The sequence below is a fragment of the Penicillium odoratum genome, assembly GCF_028828045.1.
Source record: "Penicillium odoratum strain IBT 22623 chromosome Unknown utg000006l_segment0_segment0, whole genome shotgun sequence".
NCBI classification, from domain to species: Eukaryota; Fungi; Ascomycota; class Eurotiomycetes; order Eurotiales; family Aspergillaceae; genus Penicillium; species Penicillium odoratum.
Genome location: NW_026643148.1, coordinates 3,110,661 through 3,128,024, shown reverse-complemented (window position 1 = coordinate 3,128,024; position 17,364 = coordinate 3,110,661). Strand labels below are relative to the sequence as shown.

The window sequence follows — 17,364 nt, the reverse complement described above, 5'->3', positions numbered from 1 at the left end:
CCATACGCAGTCTTCCTCGTGTAGCTGTTGCACTTCCTCGAAAGGGGTGGATTGGAAGGTGGATAAGTGCTTGGTCGATTGGCAGGCAAACAGCATGCCATATTGCTGACTCCTGAAGGTCGGTAATAGAAGCCATTCTGGGCCAGTTGGAGCGGAGTGGCCCCAGCAAGCACTATTCCTTGGAACGAACGAGCTCTGGCTGTGATGGTGGAGTAGTCGTAGGCTATTGAGACGAGAAAGTAATCCTCATCGTGAGATTCATCCTCGAAGTGAGAATCGTCCTCATCATGAGAATCATCCTCGGCGAGAAAAAGTCCTCAACGTTGGGATATTCGGGTGAGATTGCGGGGTTTGCGGCTTCGGGGACGGGAGATGGGCGACGTGCTGGGGAGTCTGGAAGCTGAGGGTTCAGCCCTACCCGCTGGCTTCTAGTTGTCATCCCCATAGCTTGTCATGCGATACAGGATCTGCGATACAGGATCTCTGCCTCCATAATGGATATGGATATAGGCGTAAACAATCAGTTTCTTAGAATAGATTGAATTTAATACCGGGACGATCATATTACGTATAATATTTTATGTTACACGAAATGCTGATACACAGCCCCACCATTCCCATCCATGCTGTTTCCCTGGCATCTCCATTCTTTCGCAATCACCACTTTTGCTAATCCCAGAACTCACGTCTAATCAATATAGTACCGAGACTCTCCCCATCGAAGTTGCGCTTTATTCACGATATGATAGAGAGCCAATCACTAATCACACCCCAAATGGCCGATGCAGCCGAATGCAGCGATCGAACGATCAAGAATAATCGCAGGAACGAAATCGAGCATCAATCGCGCTCAACAGTGAAGATTGGCCAGAAGAGTCTGCTCAAGTTTATTTTTTGGTTCATGATCTGTCAATTTGTTCTACACTATAGGACTGGCTTCACTGAGCTGAATCTTACGAGGGTAAATTTGTCTTATAAAGTATACTCTGTTGTAGGAAAGGTCTTATTATCGAATAACCCAAAATCACCACCAACCTACAGGCGCTAGAGCTTTCCATTTCCCTTTTCCATCGTAGGTGGCTGTTTGTGAAAGTAGAACTCTATTGGCGCTCTCCGCTGTGACCTTTCTAGCCCAAGACGGGGAAATTTTCCGATGGTATTGCACCCATAACTTGGGCAGGAACTGAACGTCTTGCATGCAATATTCCTTGATGTCGTCCGGAAGAGGGCGGGCGTTGAAAACCTCGTAGCTTCCCCCACGTTCAGGGGCGAAGAGTTCCAGCCCCTTTTCTTTGGATGCCTTCCAACATCGAGCTTCATAAGTCGTAAGACGAGCATCCCTTTCGATGCATTTTGCCAGGCCATTAACATATCTTCTCGAGAAAGAGCGGGTTGCCAGTTCCATTAATTGAAGGTCAATGACTCCGGCGAGTTTGACATTGAAATGACTGAATAGTGCATCCGAGTCGTTCCGAACATCGAAGAAGACCTTAGGGATAAGGGGTGATTCCAATATATCCAGTAAATTATGGCCTTTGTCGGAAGCCATTTTTGAGAAGGCTTTCTCTTGGAGACAATGTATATCGACCAGATACGTTTCTTCAAGTGGAAGGATGTGAATTTGTAAGATCGAAATGCTACCGTATCTTGAGAGATCGACTCCTTCAAGGTCAATATACAAAGACGGCGGGCTGGTAGGCAAGTTCTGGAGTCTCCCAACAAGACTGGCAACCTTCGCTTCTGTATCAACAAAGTATGGAGATTGATCGCTCTTGAGATTGAGATTCTCGAGGGAGGCCACGAGAGAAGTATTTTCCTTAATCTCTGCAATACAATGCCCACCCGAAGACTCCGATTCTAGGTGCATGGCGGGTGGCATTTCCGATGCTATCATTAAGTGGGGGTTAACGATATGCTCTGTGTATGACTTCAGCTAGCAGACGGGACTCACCAGACATCGTAAGTATGCAGTTCGTGAAGGGATACTTAAAATACGGGACCGATAAAAGAGGGAGACAAATTTTCAGTATCCAAGTTTCTTATAACGCTGGATTTATAGCTATATGTAGGATCGCAAATTTTCGTTCATCCTATCCACATCGAACACATTGTCAATTTGTTTGGTGGTACCCTGCGCTTCATCAGAGCAGTCGAGATTCAGCCACAATCGTAGCCGCCAGTCAACATCTAAGCTGGTGCAAGGATCCCAGAGCGCTGCAAGTTGTTCGAGATACAACAGCAATTTGTAACGAATCATACCCTCCCACGTCGAGAAATCATGTAGTACGATGCATGCATCTGAAACTGGCTGGAGCGGGGCACAAGATGCTTGTGGCATGTGATTCAGTAAAGCTCGATGATCCCTCAGGCTTGAACGGAAAAAGATCGATTGAGATCAGAAACGATAGGACTTATACGAGCCATAGGCAGCCAAAAAGTGCAAATAAGGGTCTGAAGAGCCTTAATGTGTATTTAGTACGCCCCTCGGCCTCTTACTTGAGTACATGGGCTGCCAAGAATTCCAGAGTGGAGCTACATATCGAATCATTCAGCCAGCACAGTGTCCGGTCGGGTTTGGACTGCGGGATTAGGCTCATAATCGAGAACGACGGAAAGCGGGTGTAGTTTGACCATGAGCCATAAGGGCTCTGGAAGTATTCTGGGGTAGGAGGGAATACCAGAATCTTGGTCCCAGGACTCCCGTTCTGGAGGCTGAAAGAAATTTTGATGGAATGGAGTGTCAGTCATAGTGACCCGATCGAAGTTCTGCCTGAGGATCATGTTCAGCTTACGTGGGTACCAGCTATCAGCAGAAAATATGGGCGAGTAGGAACGATAGTGGCGAGCGGAATCCGTGGAGTAACACGAAAACCCTAAACTTAGCTTACCGAATGTTCTCTCCACAAGATCAGCCTAGCTCTCGTTATGAGTTGAGATAGATGAAGGAGAGGTTTACAGAGACAGAAATTGACGAGATTCAGTACAGACACATACAATTTATTAACGCCCGGCGGCTAAGCCGAAAGGGCAACTATCTCTGATCTACTATACATGTCATAATATATATAGTACTGTGTCTCCTCAGAGCCCATACATAAAGCCTTGCAATATATGCCATCTCAAATGTCCGTATCGCAGCGGACCCTCGTGGGTGAGTAATTTTGTTAGTAGGCTGGCTTGAAGGCGCTTCTCCAAGTGTTCAACATCCTTTTTCGGCAGTTGAAGCGCGTCTACCATCTGTAACACGAGGTGGTTGTTGGGTTAGATCGGCGGAAGGGGGGGGGGGGGGGCGGTGATTTATCTTCGTCGGTATGGTTAGGTGGCCTCGAGTCGGCCCGTGGCGATGGCGAGGCGTATTGACGCCCGTACTGCCTCTAAGTTCGGCGTCCACTTCTGATCATCAGAAGGCGACTTTCCTCCTAGGAAGAAGGATAAATTTCCTCGGTGGGTGTTGGTACATTGTAGTAGTTCCGTCCGGTGCGCCGTCCATTTTTGACATCGAAATAGGAAGTGCTCCACGGTCTCTCTCGCTTGTCCACACGCACACTGGTCCGTGTCTGCTACGTTGATTCGATAGAGATATCCATTGAGTCTTGCCATGCCGGTTCGGAGTTGAGCCAGCACGCTCGCTTCTTTCCACGATAATCGGTCATACAGCTGCCGGGTGTATTTGCCTGGGAGTGCTGCATCAACTCGTTTTGCGTGTCTCCCTATGTTCACTGGCAGGTCATTGCTGGGGACTGCTTGGGACCGTGCGATATTCAGTGTTGTTGACTTCATTCTCGGGACGCGTTCTTGCGGGAGAGCATCTTCTTGTGTCGCGGCTCTGGCCTGTTCTTTAGCCAGACCCCGCAGTTTATTGTCTTCGCTCGTTGAGATCCACCGGATATTGATCTGGTTTCTATTTCTCCGTAGCTTTCTCATCAACTTGTACAGTTGGCAGACAAATTCCTGGCCTGACTGTTGTCGAGGATTCATTAGTGTCAGAGCCGCCCGCTTTGTTGCTCATGAGCAGTGTAATCCTGTAATCCTTCAGTCCAACTACCATGTTCAATGCATGTGCCATCGCTACTAGCTCCGCAGAGAACGGATTTTGCTCTGCTCTTGCACCCAATGTGACGGAAAGGGTCTTCAGTTTCAGTTTTCGATACCGAGGTGGCTGCCTCTCGATCGCCACCCCAAATCCGACAAGCTCGTTCCGTGCCGAACTGCTGGTTGCGATCTGCATTAACCCGCCTGGTACGGTCGGTGACTGCGGAGTTGCTTCAACGCCAGCCTGTACACGTACTTCCCATGGTGCCAATGTGAACGGATTGATGGTTCCCAGTGTTTCCATCTCAATGTTCTTCAGCGCGTCTACTACTTGATACAACGGCGAACGGTGGTATCTTCTGAATTTCTTGATCCGTGCTGTATTCCTACGGAGAGGGTTGGTTTCTGGCAGGGTATGTATGTCCGTCCACATCTTCACGGCTCGTCTCCAGAATCGTTGTTGTGCAGTAACTATGTGGGCCTCCGCCTCCGCGACGCTGGTTGCAACCGTGAGGAACGTTCCCACAATGGCTTGCGCTCCTACTCTTTGGACTCGGTTGATCGGCCCCATGGTCTTATCCTTGCACGCGTACATCCAGACATTGGACGCGTAATCCACGACCGGCGCCACCGTCGATGTAAATAGCTGCCGCGCTGTCGCTGGGGATAAACCCCGAAGCCGTCGAAGCTCCATCGCGGCCTCCAGGCCCTTGGATGCTGCCCTCGCAGTATGTTCCTTGTACTTGAGTCTCGTGTCCATGAGGACGCCCAGGACCTTGACATGATCCTTAGGCTCAACGGTTTGTCCCTTGATAGTGAAAGGCCTGTGGTCCAATTTGTAAGCCTTGGGAGCAAAGTGTATGATGGCTATTTTGTCTGCTTCAAAAGTCGCTCCGCTCCTTTTCTCCCAGTCGAGTGCTTCGTTGATAATTGCTTTAATGCCTGCCCGGTTGCTCTAGGCGGTTGGCCCGGTCACCCATGCGGTAAAATCATCCACAAACGCCATCGCTCCACCCTGGTTGTTGATCTGTCTTTGTACGAGGTCTGCATTGAAGAAGAGGAATAGGATCGGGGTCAGGGGCGAGCCCTGAGGTAGGCCAGCCTGTGGAAGGCTCTGGACCTCCGACAAGGATCCCTTGGGATGGCTTATACAAACAAACAAACAATTCATTAACGCCCGGCGGCTGAGCCGAAAGGGCAACTATCACTGATCTACTGTACATGTCCATCTGTGTATGCTGTGTCTCCTGAAAGCCCATACATAAAACCTTATAACATATAACATTTCCAGAAAGCAGTATCGCAGCGAGTTTCTCGTGGGTTAGTAAGTGGGTTAGTAGGCTGGCTTGAAGGTGCTTCTCCAAGTGTTCAACATCCTATCTTCGGCAGTTGAAGCGCGTCTACCATGTGTAGCACGAGGTGGTGGGTAAGTAGGGTCGGAAGAAGGGGTGGGGGTTATGTTGGTCGATATGTTCAAGTGGCCTCGAGTCGGCCCGTCGCAATGGCGAAACGTATGGAGGCCTGTACTGCCTCTAGGTTTGGCGTCCACTTCTGATCATCAGAAGGCTGTTTTCCGCCCAGGAAGAAAGATATGTTTCCTCGGTGAGTCTGCGTGCATTGTAACATTTCCGTCCGGTGCGCCATCCACTTCCGACATCGGAAGAGGAAGTGCTCCACGGTCTCGCTTGTTTGTCCGCAATCGCATTGATCCGTCTCTGCTACATTAATTTGATTGAGATACCCATTGAGCCTAGCCATGCCGGTTCGGAGTTGGGCCAGTACGCTCGCTTCTTTCCACGTTAGGCGATCATACAACTGCCGAGTGTGTTTGCCTGGCAGTGCGGCATCTACTCGTTTTGCGTGTCTTCCTATGTTCTCTGGTAGCTCACTGCTGGGGACTGCTTGGGACCGTGCGATGTTCAATGTTGTCGACTTCATCCTCGAGACGTGTTCTTGTGGGAGAGCATCTTCTTGTGTTGCAGACCTGGCCTGTTCTTTAGCCAGACCTAACAGCTTGTTGTCGTCGGTAGTAGGGATCCAGTGGAACTCGATGCGGTTTCCATTCCTCCGCAACCTTCTCATCAACTTGTACATCTGACAAACAAACTCCTGGCCAGACTGTCGTCGGGGGTTTCTTAGCGTGAGCACCGCCGCCTTGTTGCTTGTGAGCAACGTAGTCCTGTAGTCCTTGATTCCCACTATCATTTTCAACACATATGCCATGGCTGCCAGCTCCGCAGAGAACGGGTTCTGCTCTGCCCTCGCGCCCAATGTGATGGAAAGCGTTTTGAGCTTCAATTTTCTATTTCGAGGTGGCTGTTTCTCGATTGCGACTCCAAATCCCACCAGCTCGTTCCGTGCCGAGCTACTGACCGCGATCTGCATCAACCCGCCCGCTTCAGTCTGGGGTTCATGTTGTCCGTCAATATTGGTCTGTACGCGTTCGTCCCATGGGGCCAACGTGAACGGGTCAATTGTTTCCAGTGTCTCCATGTCGATGTGCCTAAGCGCATCTGCCACTTGGTACAGCGGCGAGCGATGATATGGTCTGAACTTTCTGATCCGGTCTGTGCCTCTGCGGAGCGGGTTTGTTTCAGGAAGGGTATGCATGTCCGTCCACATTTTCACGGCCCGTCTCCAGAAACGGTTCCGCGCGGTGGCAATGTGGGCCTCCGCCTCCGCTACGCTGGTCGCGACGGTGAAGAATGTCCCCACAATGGCTTGTGCTCCAACTCTTTGGACTCGATTGATCGGCCCCATGGCCTTGTCCTTACACGCGTGCATCCAGACATTGGAGGCGTAGTCCACAACTGGCGCCACCGTCGATGTAAAAAACTGCCGCGCCGTTGCTGGGGAAAGGCCGCGAAGTCGCCGAAGCTCCATCGCTGCCTCCAGGCCCTTGGACGCGGCCCTCGCCATATGTTCCTTGTATTTAAGTCTCGTGTCCATCAAGACACCCAGGATCTTGACGTGGTCTTTCGGCACAACCGTCTGTCCCTTGCAGATATAATATTGCATTGGTATACTAAGATCTAGTCTGTTCTTTTAAGCCAATACAACGGAGAGATGGGCAAATTCCCCCCATGCTTTCCCAGCTCCTTATCCAGCTCACTAGTACTCTTATTCCTAGATGTCCGCAGATCCTCTTGCCTTCAAGATCTTAGCCTTTGGGGTTCCAGCAAGACCGAAAACCTTCCCCCACACTCATATACCCGTTTGCTCCTTAAGCCCACCCTCCAGGCCGAGTTGCAGCTCTGCTAAGTCCCTTAGGGTCACGGCATAACAACCTTCCTGCTTCTTGTGGACCGACATGCGCATCCGTCCTCTCGGGCTATACTGATAGTGTTGTAAGGATCTCTAGTCGGCAGCCGATGGCGACGCGCCAACCTTCTTCCTAGCCATCGTTGCCATAGTATACCTCAGTCCACAAGTTGGCGTGATATCTTGCTTCCTGATACCTAGTATCCTCTCGTTCTCTAGGCCGACCATGTCTTGCAGATGGTCCCTTTATACACCCAAGCCTGCAGCGTATAATCTTTCCATCCACTAACCAAAGTATCCTCCGATTCGAGGTAGGGAGCCAGCAGCCGGTGGCGATACACCTTAGCCCTAATCCCACAAATCCAATTCTACCCCACAGGTGTCCTGCTCGACTTCGATCCGCGCCTCTGAGAGGCTCTGTGAACTCCCCTCGGGGTGACGGCATGAGAGGCTGTAACCGTTATCGTCGGATGGTTTTTGAATCGTTCCTGTGTGCCAAAGGGGCCTCGAGGTCGCTAGAATTGCGGTGGAGGCAGGCCGCAACATGGCGGACTCATTTCCTCTGGTCGTCATTGCGTCTCTCTTTGGCTCTGGAGTAACCGAAACTCCATGTTCGTAGCCCACGCCTCGTACAGGCTGAGAAGTCCGACTTCGTGGGCCGGACCGTCATACAGTCGATTTCGAAAGCAGATTACCCCTTGGACACATTAAATTTATACAGTGGCGTTAAAGTAGTCTGAGACAACCCCCGTTTACCGCCTTTTATTCTGCCGCGTTTTCTGCCGGTCAAAACCCTCTAGAATTGATACAGTGGTGTTGCAAGAGTATTTGACCATGGGTATGTGTACGACCGCCTTTTTGACCGCTTATTATAATAAGTAGGCATAACCTAGCGCGCTAAAAGATCACGCAATTAAAAAGCACAGTTTTACACTATTCTTTCAATTCCCTTTTTATACGATTATGCCCCCTATACGACGTAACCAAAAGCGCGGTCCAGAGCTTGACTGTCTTACTCGAGCAAGAATATGCCAATTACGAGCTACAAATGGCTGGGGTGCAAGCAAAAGTCAAAAGAATGCTTTTCCGGATATACCACGTTCAACTATCCAATATACCCTTACCCAAGAGAATAAACGACAAAATCAGGAGTCTTTACCTCGCTCAGGAGGTCCACGAAAGCTCTCTGAAGACGATCGTGATCATATATACGAAACAATCCAAGATAACCCATCAATTACAATCAAAGATCTACTTGGAAGGTTGATTTTCAAGTCCACCGAACGTCTATTTGGCGTTTAACCCATGAAATGGGACTTCGGAAATGGCGGAAGATGCAGCGGCCTGCTTTAACACCAAGACACGCTGCAAAACGGCTTCAGTGGGCGTTAAGATATCAGAATTTTACTTCAGAGGACTTTACCTGTGTTTTTTGGTCTGACGAGTGTTCTATCGAACTTGGAATTGGGGAGCGTCGCGAATGGACTTTTACTCGTCCAAGAGACCAACTTTTTCAACATCCAAAAGAAGGTCATCAAGTACAAATGGTTCCAGCGCGTGGAAAGCGGATTAAGCAGATGTTTTGGGCTGCCTTTTCTGGACTACCACGCCGCTCTGGTCTTATTCTACTTGATAAAGTCCCTTTATCCCGTCGTGGTGGCGTCTCTTCTCGTATAATTGAGGAACTTTATCGGCGTATCTTGCCTACATTACTCAGTCTTGAAGAATATCCTATTTTTCAACAAGATAATACACCAGTTCATACTGCCCATATTGTTCGTGACACATTATATGAGATTGGATGTGAGATCATGGAATGGCCACCTTATTCGCCTGATCTTAATACGATTGAAGATCTTTGGGCACTATTAAAAGCAGAGATCTTAAAGCGTCATCCAGAGCTTATGATCCTTCCTAATAATGACTCTACACTAGAGATCTTATTAGATGCTGCACAAGAGGCCTGGGAAGGTTTAGATATTGAGATATTTAAGCATCTATCAGAGACTATGCCCCATCGGGTATCAGATGTGATTAAATATCAGGGTTGGCATACTAGCTATTAGGATATATATAATTAAATCAGATTCGAGGTTTCTGCAGGCAATATTTTCAAAGTGGGTCCTAGGTAAAGTACCTATGGTCAAATACTCTTGCAACACCACTGTGTCTGTCGGAACGTGATCGTTACAGTACGGACTAGTACGGGCATAGCCAATTGAGTACTTGAGAGTGTGAATTGTTATATACTAGATCGTCAGGCAGATGGGAGTGCTGAATATTCCTCGGGCGCACTAGTAACATGGCGACCCTCTTTTGTCGACAATGAACCCAATGTTGGCTGACCGATCAAGGAGCCTGGCTCAATGACTTTGTAACGAGCAAATTTTCAGAGGCGAGATACCAGCACACTGAAATATAGTGGACATATGCCAAATACCAGACAGAGTACAGGAGACTCTGAGAATACTGGAAAGCAAGATACATACATCAAGTGCAGGAAATGTATCAAGCACACGGTCATTGGTCCAAGATAGCATAAAACAATGACGCGACGCAGGATGCTTTCATTTTATCTGAAAGGACGTGGGGGCCAATCCTGGGAGACCAGAATTCCAGCAGAACCCTAGACCTTGTTTACTTTACTTCTGCTGTCTCCGTATGTTACTCCAAATACTGTCATCAACCATAGTTAGCGCGCGAAATTCACAGGGCCACTGGTCAGCACTGTAAATTTGAGAGTTTTTCTTCTCCACTCTATCTAGCCCCGGAGAACCCCCTCATGTACCATGGAACGCTTGAGATATTCTGGCCAACCCTCTTGACGCCTCTCTGCGCATTTCTGATCTCCTTTGCTATTCAGCGAGCAGTCTATGTTGCTACGACATATTTTTGGAAGCCTCTACCCTGAAAACAAATTGTTATTGAGTTTCACCGGCAAGGGAGGGAAACGTGGGACGTAAAGGGGATGCGAAACCACAATCGACAAGAATGACCAGCGATTTTTCCTGATGTAAACCCGTTTAAATTTTTCGCATAATCTATTCGTGAGTGAGAGTAAAGATAAATGCACCACGGCCATGCTATCCTGGAACAACTGACCATGTCTCACCGGTAAAAACCAGTCCCCCATCCAAGCGAAGTTGTTCAGGGTCAAGATATACACACATCCCAATGTCAGGCCCACGTATGTCAAAAACGCGCATAATCAAGTACACGTCAGAAGAATGGTGACTGTTATGCATATTACCCATCTGCCTTGCGTTAGAAAACATCTCCTCATTTTCTTTCCAAGTTTCATGCAAGGGTCACTCACCTGTTCAAATTGACGCTTGCTCATGTAAAATGGAGTGCCCAACGGCCCTGTCGTCGTCTTGATTTCAATAAAATACCTTGGGCGTCTGTCTTCCCATTCATCGGCTTCGAGGTAACCATGACTGATGAGTAAAGAAGTGAATGCACCCTCGGTATCATCATAAACAATATCGGCTGTCTCTCTCCCATACCAAGGAGCCATCGTAGCATAGTCAGGATGAATCGTCACGTATCGGCGAATTGTACTTTGCCAATTTTGTTGACTCCAATCCGGAAGCGGCGGCGTCATCCCGCTGAGAAGCTCAAATGCCTGCAATAACACGTCAGTTTCTCTTAACATAGCAGGAGATATGGGAAGAAGAATGGGAAGCATAGCCTACGTAAAGTTCGCCCGCAGCTCCCACTTTCTTGTCTCGCTCAAGTTGGCTATCAGAGCGAAAGGCGTTTCGGATTTCGGGGCCATCAAATCCTTCGTAATCGCCAGGAATCTCTGCCCTCGGCAGTGTCCGGTGCAGCTGGGACATGTCAAATGCCCCACTCGAGGGAAAGGAAGCTCCCTGCGCCCATTCTAGTACATGATTCAACAAACGCAGGTACTGCGAGTTATCCTCGGGCGCATGGCTGTTAAGCGAAGAGATCGGCACCGGGCGATTGTAACCGAGGCTAGACGAATGTAATGACGTCATAATTTGTCTATCCCCAGTTCGAATTGAAGGCTGGTCATTTCGAAGGGTAGGGGTTGAAATTGACGTGTCTGCGCTGGTTGATCGTGCAAGATCTTCATTGTCGCTGGTGCTGTGCCGATCCCAGGCTTCGAAAGGGAAGTCATCATCGATCTGAATGTCCTCGTTGACAATTCCAATTTCAGCGACCCCCTCACGGTCCAGTACGAGATCTAAAGCAGCAGGGTGGACACCGAAAATCATGATCATTACTCTCACCATTTCGTCGTCGAAAGGTTCAAGGATCTGTGTGACTGGGTCCCTCATGAGCAAATCAACAATTTTTCTGGGTAAAAGATCACAGAAGCAAATTTCTTGGGCTTTTCTGTCCCTGGGAAGGTAGATAGAAAGCAAAGATGCATCTTCTGAAATGTGTAGCTTTGCGATTCTCTCTTCCACGTCAACTGGCGTACTGCCCTGGGAGATGCGCAAAAGGGTGACAATTGTTTCCGCAACTTCAATGTTAGCCGTTCGAAGTAGTTCGTAAAGCTCCGCATCATTTGCGTGATATCTTGGGCTATTAAATGTGGCCGCAACACTTAATCACGACCGGAAGAATCAGATATAAAATTCATCAACTGATAGAATTTCAACGTACCGAAGAATGGCATGCGCTTTGAGTTTTATATCACGTGTGGGGGATGGATTGAATGGCGTCGTGTCGCCAGAGATGGACGTTAGTTCTCTAACAGAGGCAGAGAGGAAGCAATGTGAAAGGTTTGCCCAGTCAAAGAACGGTCTCAGGCTACGAACTTCCTCTTGGGTGAAGTCGAGCAATTTGATCTTCCCCCGAAACCTTGAAGCCAAATGTTCTCGATCTGGAACTGCGAATCGAGTATCTGCTGAACAAAGGGCCGATGAGCCATCGGGGAAGACAACGGGAAAAATCGACTTTTGCAAAAGTGGCCTTGGGTCCACGTAAGTATCATCTGTCGAAAGTAATGCATTCAAACACCAAATCTTGGATATAACATCGTCCATCGTTACTTGAGAGCTTGATTCTAGGAGGTCCTCATAGGCCATCTGGAGAGTTAGCGTTTGAACCCCTAAGGTGTCAATGAAGAACTCTTTCAATTCTTCATAATCCTCCTGTATTGTGACCATTCCGCGGATCTTTGTGGTGCTGGACCACAAGCACTCCGAAGACTTGTACCAGCCATTCTTGGACTCGGATTCGCCAGGTACAAAGATCAATTCATTCTCGCGAAACTCGCGCCTAGGAACGGATTATCAGTATTAAATTGTTTGGACTATAGGCTAAGCCCAGAGATTTGTGGAGAATTTAGTTACCTGAAGTCTTCAAGAAAAAGAAAAATACCCATGTCACGTAGGTATTTGTAGACAGCGAATATTGAAGCAAAGTCCTGACTTTCCGCCTGCCTGAACGCGGCTAACTCATTTGTCAAATCAGTCCAAGATGCTGAGTGAATTCCCAGGGTCTCCGTGAGAAGGGTCGAGATGTACGATAGCTGACTCTCATCGGCGACGGCGTGTCGGTAGATTGGTTCAATTGAATATATGCTATACAGATTTTTTGGAGCCTCCCATAAGCAGCATTCGGGATCGGTCCAGGTTGCATGCCAGACGCCAGCTTCAGGACATTCAGGAACAAGGATGTAGTCACCGCTTTGGAAAAATGACCTGGGGTAGACAATTAGCATGCTTCTTTCACGTATGGTAATAGGACTGTTCTGTGTGCAATTTACTTAATGCGCTCTCTCAGTTCAGTTCTATCCCTGGTGCCCACCAACTTGGACTGTATCGCACTATAGAGGCTGAAGACATGCCGAAAATCAGTGATATCGCTCGGGTCATCATTCGAAAGCTTCAGCCATTTCAATATGTCGAGTAAGAAGCCAAGATCCTCATCTTTTTTCACGCCGAGTGAAGTGTGAAGGAAAAGCCAATTCGAACTTATTTCCTCCATGGTTGAGCCCTCATGCAAGGTCAAGAAAGGGAAGGCAATATTTGTGCCTGAATACTGTGCATATTGCTCAATGAGATTAGGAAATGGCAGGTATGTTTCCTGAAGTTGACATGCCGCTGGAAGGTCGATCCGACAGAGCCGCCTAGCATCCGTTTCTCGAAGACACTGCTTCCGTGTCTCGTCCTCATTTATATATGCACCTTGAGATTGCCAGATGTATCTCAGGAATCCAAGTAGCTTATTCGCTCGGTGTTCAGACAGATAAATCCAGACAGAAGAGAGACCTTGACCACTCTTGGCAATCACCCTCAGGTTCGCCCGTACCCCGATGTCCCGTTGCAGCCAACGGCGCCATGACGGATGGCTGTCATCGGGAGTTTCTGGGGTGTCCTTGAGATAAATTGAATGAAGAAAAGGTACTTTCATACCTGGTAGCCCATCCGTGGCACCCAGAAGTCGCTTTGGACCGTACAGGTGGTTTGAGGGAAAGTAACAGTCATCATGACTCGGCCGTCTCAAATTTCCATCTTCACAAAATATAAGAATATCTTTCTGCTTGTCTTCCGGTCGAAAGAATCTCTGAGTCAGATACAAGAAGACCAACTGATCTTTTGACCTGGATTCATTTGTAACAGCAAACGTCGTTAACCTTTCAAAAGCTTTTGCTCGTGCTAGAAAGACGTCCACCTCTTCGACCCCGATGCTTGAGAAAAAGGCCTTACGATCTTCATTATCGGTCACAGTTGGGTCTAGTGTATGAAATCCAAGAGATTGAGGAATGAGAATTCCATGGGTGATTGGGAAGAAAACGCGACTCGAGTTTGGCGAAACCCAGGTTCCATTTTGTAGTGGAAGCAGCTCAAGTGAACGAAGAGTCGGACTGAGAGATGGTTTGGACGCGAATCTGGTAAGAAGCTTTGCCATTCGGCTATGAATGTCATCACTTAAGTCTCTTGATTTCATACACGACAGTGGGTTCTCTAGATCTTTTTTCAAGAGCTTCATGACCATCGCAGCTGACAAAATGTTCAGTCCATAAGGCTTGAGACGATTCCGATCAGGGCTAGAGTATCTGTCTGAAATGAAAGGATCGACATCGACATGATCAAGCAAAACATTCCCATCGCCATCCATGAAGTCCATCGCTGGTATCATTGTATCGGAAATTCTTTTGAGCCTATTGTTTCGTGTGCATATGATGGGGAGCTGTGAGATTTGGGCACTAATCTTGGAGGGAAGAGAGGCCCAGAACTTCCCAGCGGGTTCTTCAAATGACGGAAGATATGCCGGCCACTTGTATGCAAAGTTGTCATCAGAAGCCAAAGATGAAACTGCTTGGCAAAAGGCCGAGGCGATATGATCGAGGAGTTTGAGATTTCGTCTGGAAGACTCGGAGATATCCTGTCGACTAGCATTCGTATCAAAGTCAGATTGGATGAGAAACTGTGACAAGTCAGCCGTTGCTAGCTCTGTAACTCAAGTCAGCAACCAACCTTGAAACTAGTCTTCCTTATAGGCAGAAAGGCAAAAACAGATTGAGGCTGCAAGATTGGGCAATTATCCTGGTCCACAGGAAATGCGAGAACAGTTTCTGCCCGCGCGGAACATTCCTGTGCTTCTAAAGTCGTAGCAGCCTCACGATTGTCACTCTTTGGGAGTCCAGTTCCCACATACCGACTGACGTAGTAGTCAGTCGCCTCAATAGACTCTTCGCCTTTCTCATCCACCGATTCCACATTGAGGGAAACCTTCCAAGAAGGATCTCCTTCCAGATAAAATCTCTTTGATTCCTGAAGTTCCTCATCTGCAGTATAGAAGCACACCCGTATCTCCTTGAGATTCCTCAAAAAAAGGAGAGATGTCTCCTCCAAAGCAGTGAATTGTTCAAAGATAGTTTTGTGAAGATGCTGGATCTCATCAGAGTCCCCATTCTGGTGAAGATGCAAGGTCATGCGAGTCAGGGAATCAGGTCCTCTATCGTCGACCTCCTGCCACACGGGGAGAACCATTCCAAGGCCAAGGTCTTCTCTATTGTGCTTGAAATAAAAAGCGTAATTTCCTGATTGAATTTCAACCTTCCATGCCGCGATGAACACTGATTTGAATCCAATCCCCTTGGCCCCGATGTAGCCGTGTGACGCAGCTTTGGTACTTTCTCCCACGGAGCATATCGCCGAAAGATTCTGCTTGGTGAATCCATCTTCATTGCATTCGATGACAATCCGGTCGGGGAAGGCATGGAAGGCGATGAAAGGCAATTCGTCTCTCGTGCGTGCTCGTCTGAATTGGTTATCGTCGGCATTTTGAAGCAGCTCGAAGACGAAGCGGGCATTGCTGCTGTAGATGTTTTTGGCAAGTCTACACACATATTAGTTCGCCGTCCTGAACTTTTTTGCGCATTTCAAAGGTTGCATGGTCTTACGTGATGATTGAGTGAGCGATTTTCTTGTCCTTGGCCAACATGCTCTCCTCAATTTCGCGTCGAAGTGCGGGATTAATTCGGCCGATCTCGTCAAGAGAGCTGGGTTGAATAAAACCGTACTCTTTGGCAATCCCCATTACAGCCTCCTTGGCTTCCTTTTTGGTAGCCATGGTTTGCTTCTCAGGTTTCTTCCTCTCGTGAGACCTGTGTGAGGAAATGGATGAACAACAGAAGCGGGTTTGAAGAAGGGGATGGGGAATTCGTAGATTTTTGGCCCCATTATTCTTCCCCATTATTCTTGTCCATTTAGCTAATTTCGGCCATTGATATCACAAATACCCATCCAGTTAGCTTGGACCCGCTTTCGGGGCGACCGGAATGTGGATGACGGGGAGGACGGTGGGTGAAAAGTGTTAGTGATCTACGCACGTGCCTGGGCAGGGAATGGGTAACAGACCGACCCGGGAGGGCCACCATGACTCGCATACGGCACGCTTCGTGGGGGCCAAACCTTTGATCTCTCAGTCCATGGGTGGTGATCTTAGCGCGGGTATCACAGCACCAATTAATTCCACACTGCCGCATCCCAACCGTATTCTAAGCTTACTGCTTGGGTTGTTCGGTCTCGGGTACTCTTGAGTCATTGCCTGACTGAACGACAGATAGCAAGCAAACCGGAACAAGACGCAGGCACCAGATGGACTACTATAGAAGTTCAGAATTTGGAATTGTCACTTGGGGTGGGTGAAAGGCCACAGTTCCGCCTGCTATTATTCACCAGATGAATCCGATCGTGTCAGTGGAACCGGGGTTTCATTCGGCTCGCCTGACTTGATTGGCCCGTCGTTCTGAGCTGCTTTATTGCACAACGATAACGTGGCATTGTCCGACTGACATGTCAGGCAGTCACTTGTCAGTCTGGCGTGCAAACCGCTCAATTAACATAGTCTAGGTGGCGAGATCACTTTGAATGGAAGCCTTTGTAATTACATTGTACAGATACAATTCCCAGAGGCCGCTGCAAGCTTTCTGCAGTGGTAAGGCGAATCTTCAAGTATGATTGGCTGGGCAGATTGGCTGGGCATTACTCCTTTCTCCCACCCTGGATTGCCAAGTCGCTCAGTATGCAGGGCTTTTTTTCCAGGTTGGAGGGATCAGGAACCCTCGCGTATCAATGCTACATTTCTGTAAGTTGACTCACTCTCATGCAAGGACAGCACATATCACTCACCGCCGCTTTCTTTGTGACGGTTTGAATCAGGTTTAACTTCATCTTGTTCGGCTTAAGCTCCCGGTTCTAAATTTGAAGCTTACTGACCTAGATGAGTCGAATGTATCTTGTAACTTGAGCGGAGTCATATGCTAATTCGAGATAGACTGTGAACGCGATGCGAGCATGCACCGGCAAAAAGCCGACCCCACTTCCGACGACTTTCTGGCAACTCCTTCGCTCCGCGACGCCCATTCGAACGATTGAGGAGGAGCAACAGCAACTTTGCAAAGATGCGGCGATCTGCGCCTTGCCCGACACGACCTTTGCAAAGACAATCGACCGGGCGTCCAGGGCCTGCTTGGCACTCTTGAACGCCCCCAGCGGGATGCAAGTCCTCTTTGTCGAAGACGTGGCCGGAAGACGTGATGTCTTGTACCACGCTGCAGACCAGACCCTGAGAGTTCCCCACCAA

The 17,364-nt window shown here is 48.5% G+C and overlaps 2 protein-coding genes across 2 annotated transcripts; both read right to left on the bottom strand.

The window, feature by feature from the left end:
* Nucleotides 1–1,024: 1,024 nt before the first annotated feature.
* Nucleotides 1,025–1,894, bottom strand: N7520_009602 (uncharacterized protein; the record flags this gene model as incomplete). Its single annotated transcript, XM_057143536.1, has 1 exon — nucleotides 1,025–1,894. The coding sequence occupies one exon, from the start codon at nucleotides 1,892–1,894 to the stop codon at nucleotides 1,025–1,027; it is 870 nt and encodes a 289-aa protein (XP_056992824.1).
* Nucleotides 1,895–10,376: 8,482 nt separating this feature from the next.
* On the bottom strand, nucleotides 10,377–15,849 carry N7520_009601 (uncharacterized protein; the record flags this gene model as incomplete). The annotated part of the gene is made up of 8 exons (XM_057143535.1): nucleotides 10,377–10,547; nucleotides 10,610–10,918; nucleotides 10,989–11,868; nucleotides 11,929–12,546; nucleotides 12,621–12,971; nucleotides 13,037–14,700; nucleotides 14,751–15,615; nucleotides 15,680–15,849. The coding sequence occupies 8 exons, from the start codon at nucleotides 15,847–15,849 to the stop codon at nucleotides 10,377–10,379; spliced, it is 5,028 nt and encodes a 1,675-aa protein (XP_056992823.1).
* Nucleotides 15,850–17,364: the final 1,515 nt, after the last annotated feature.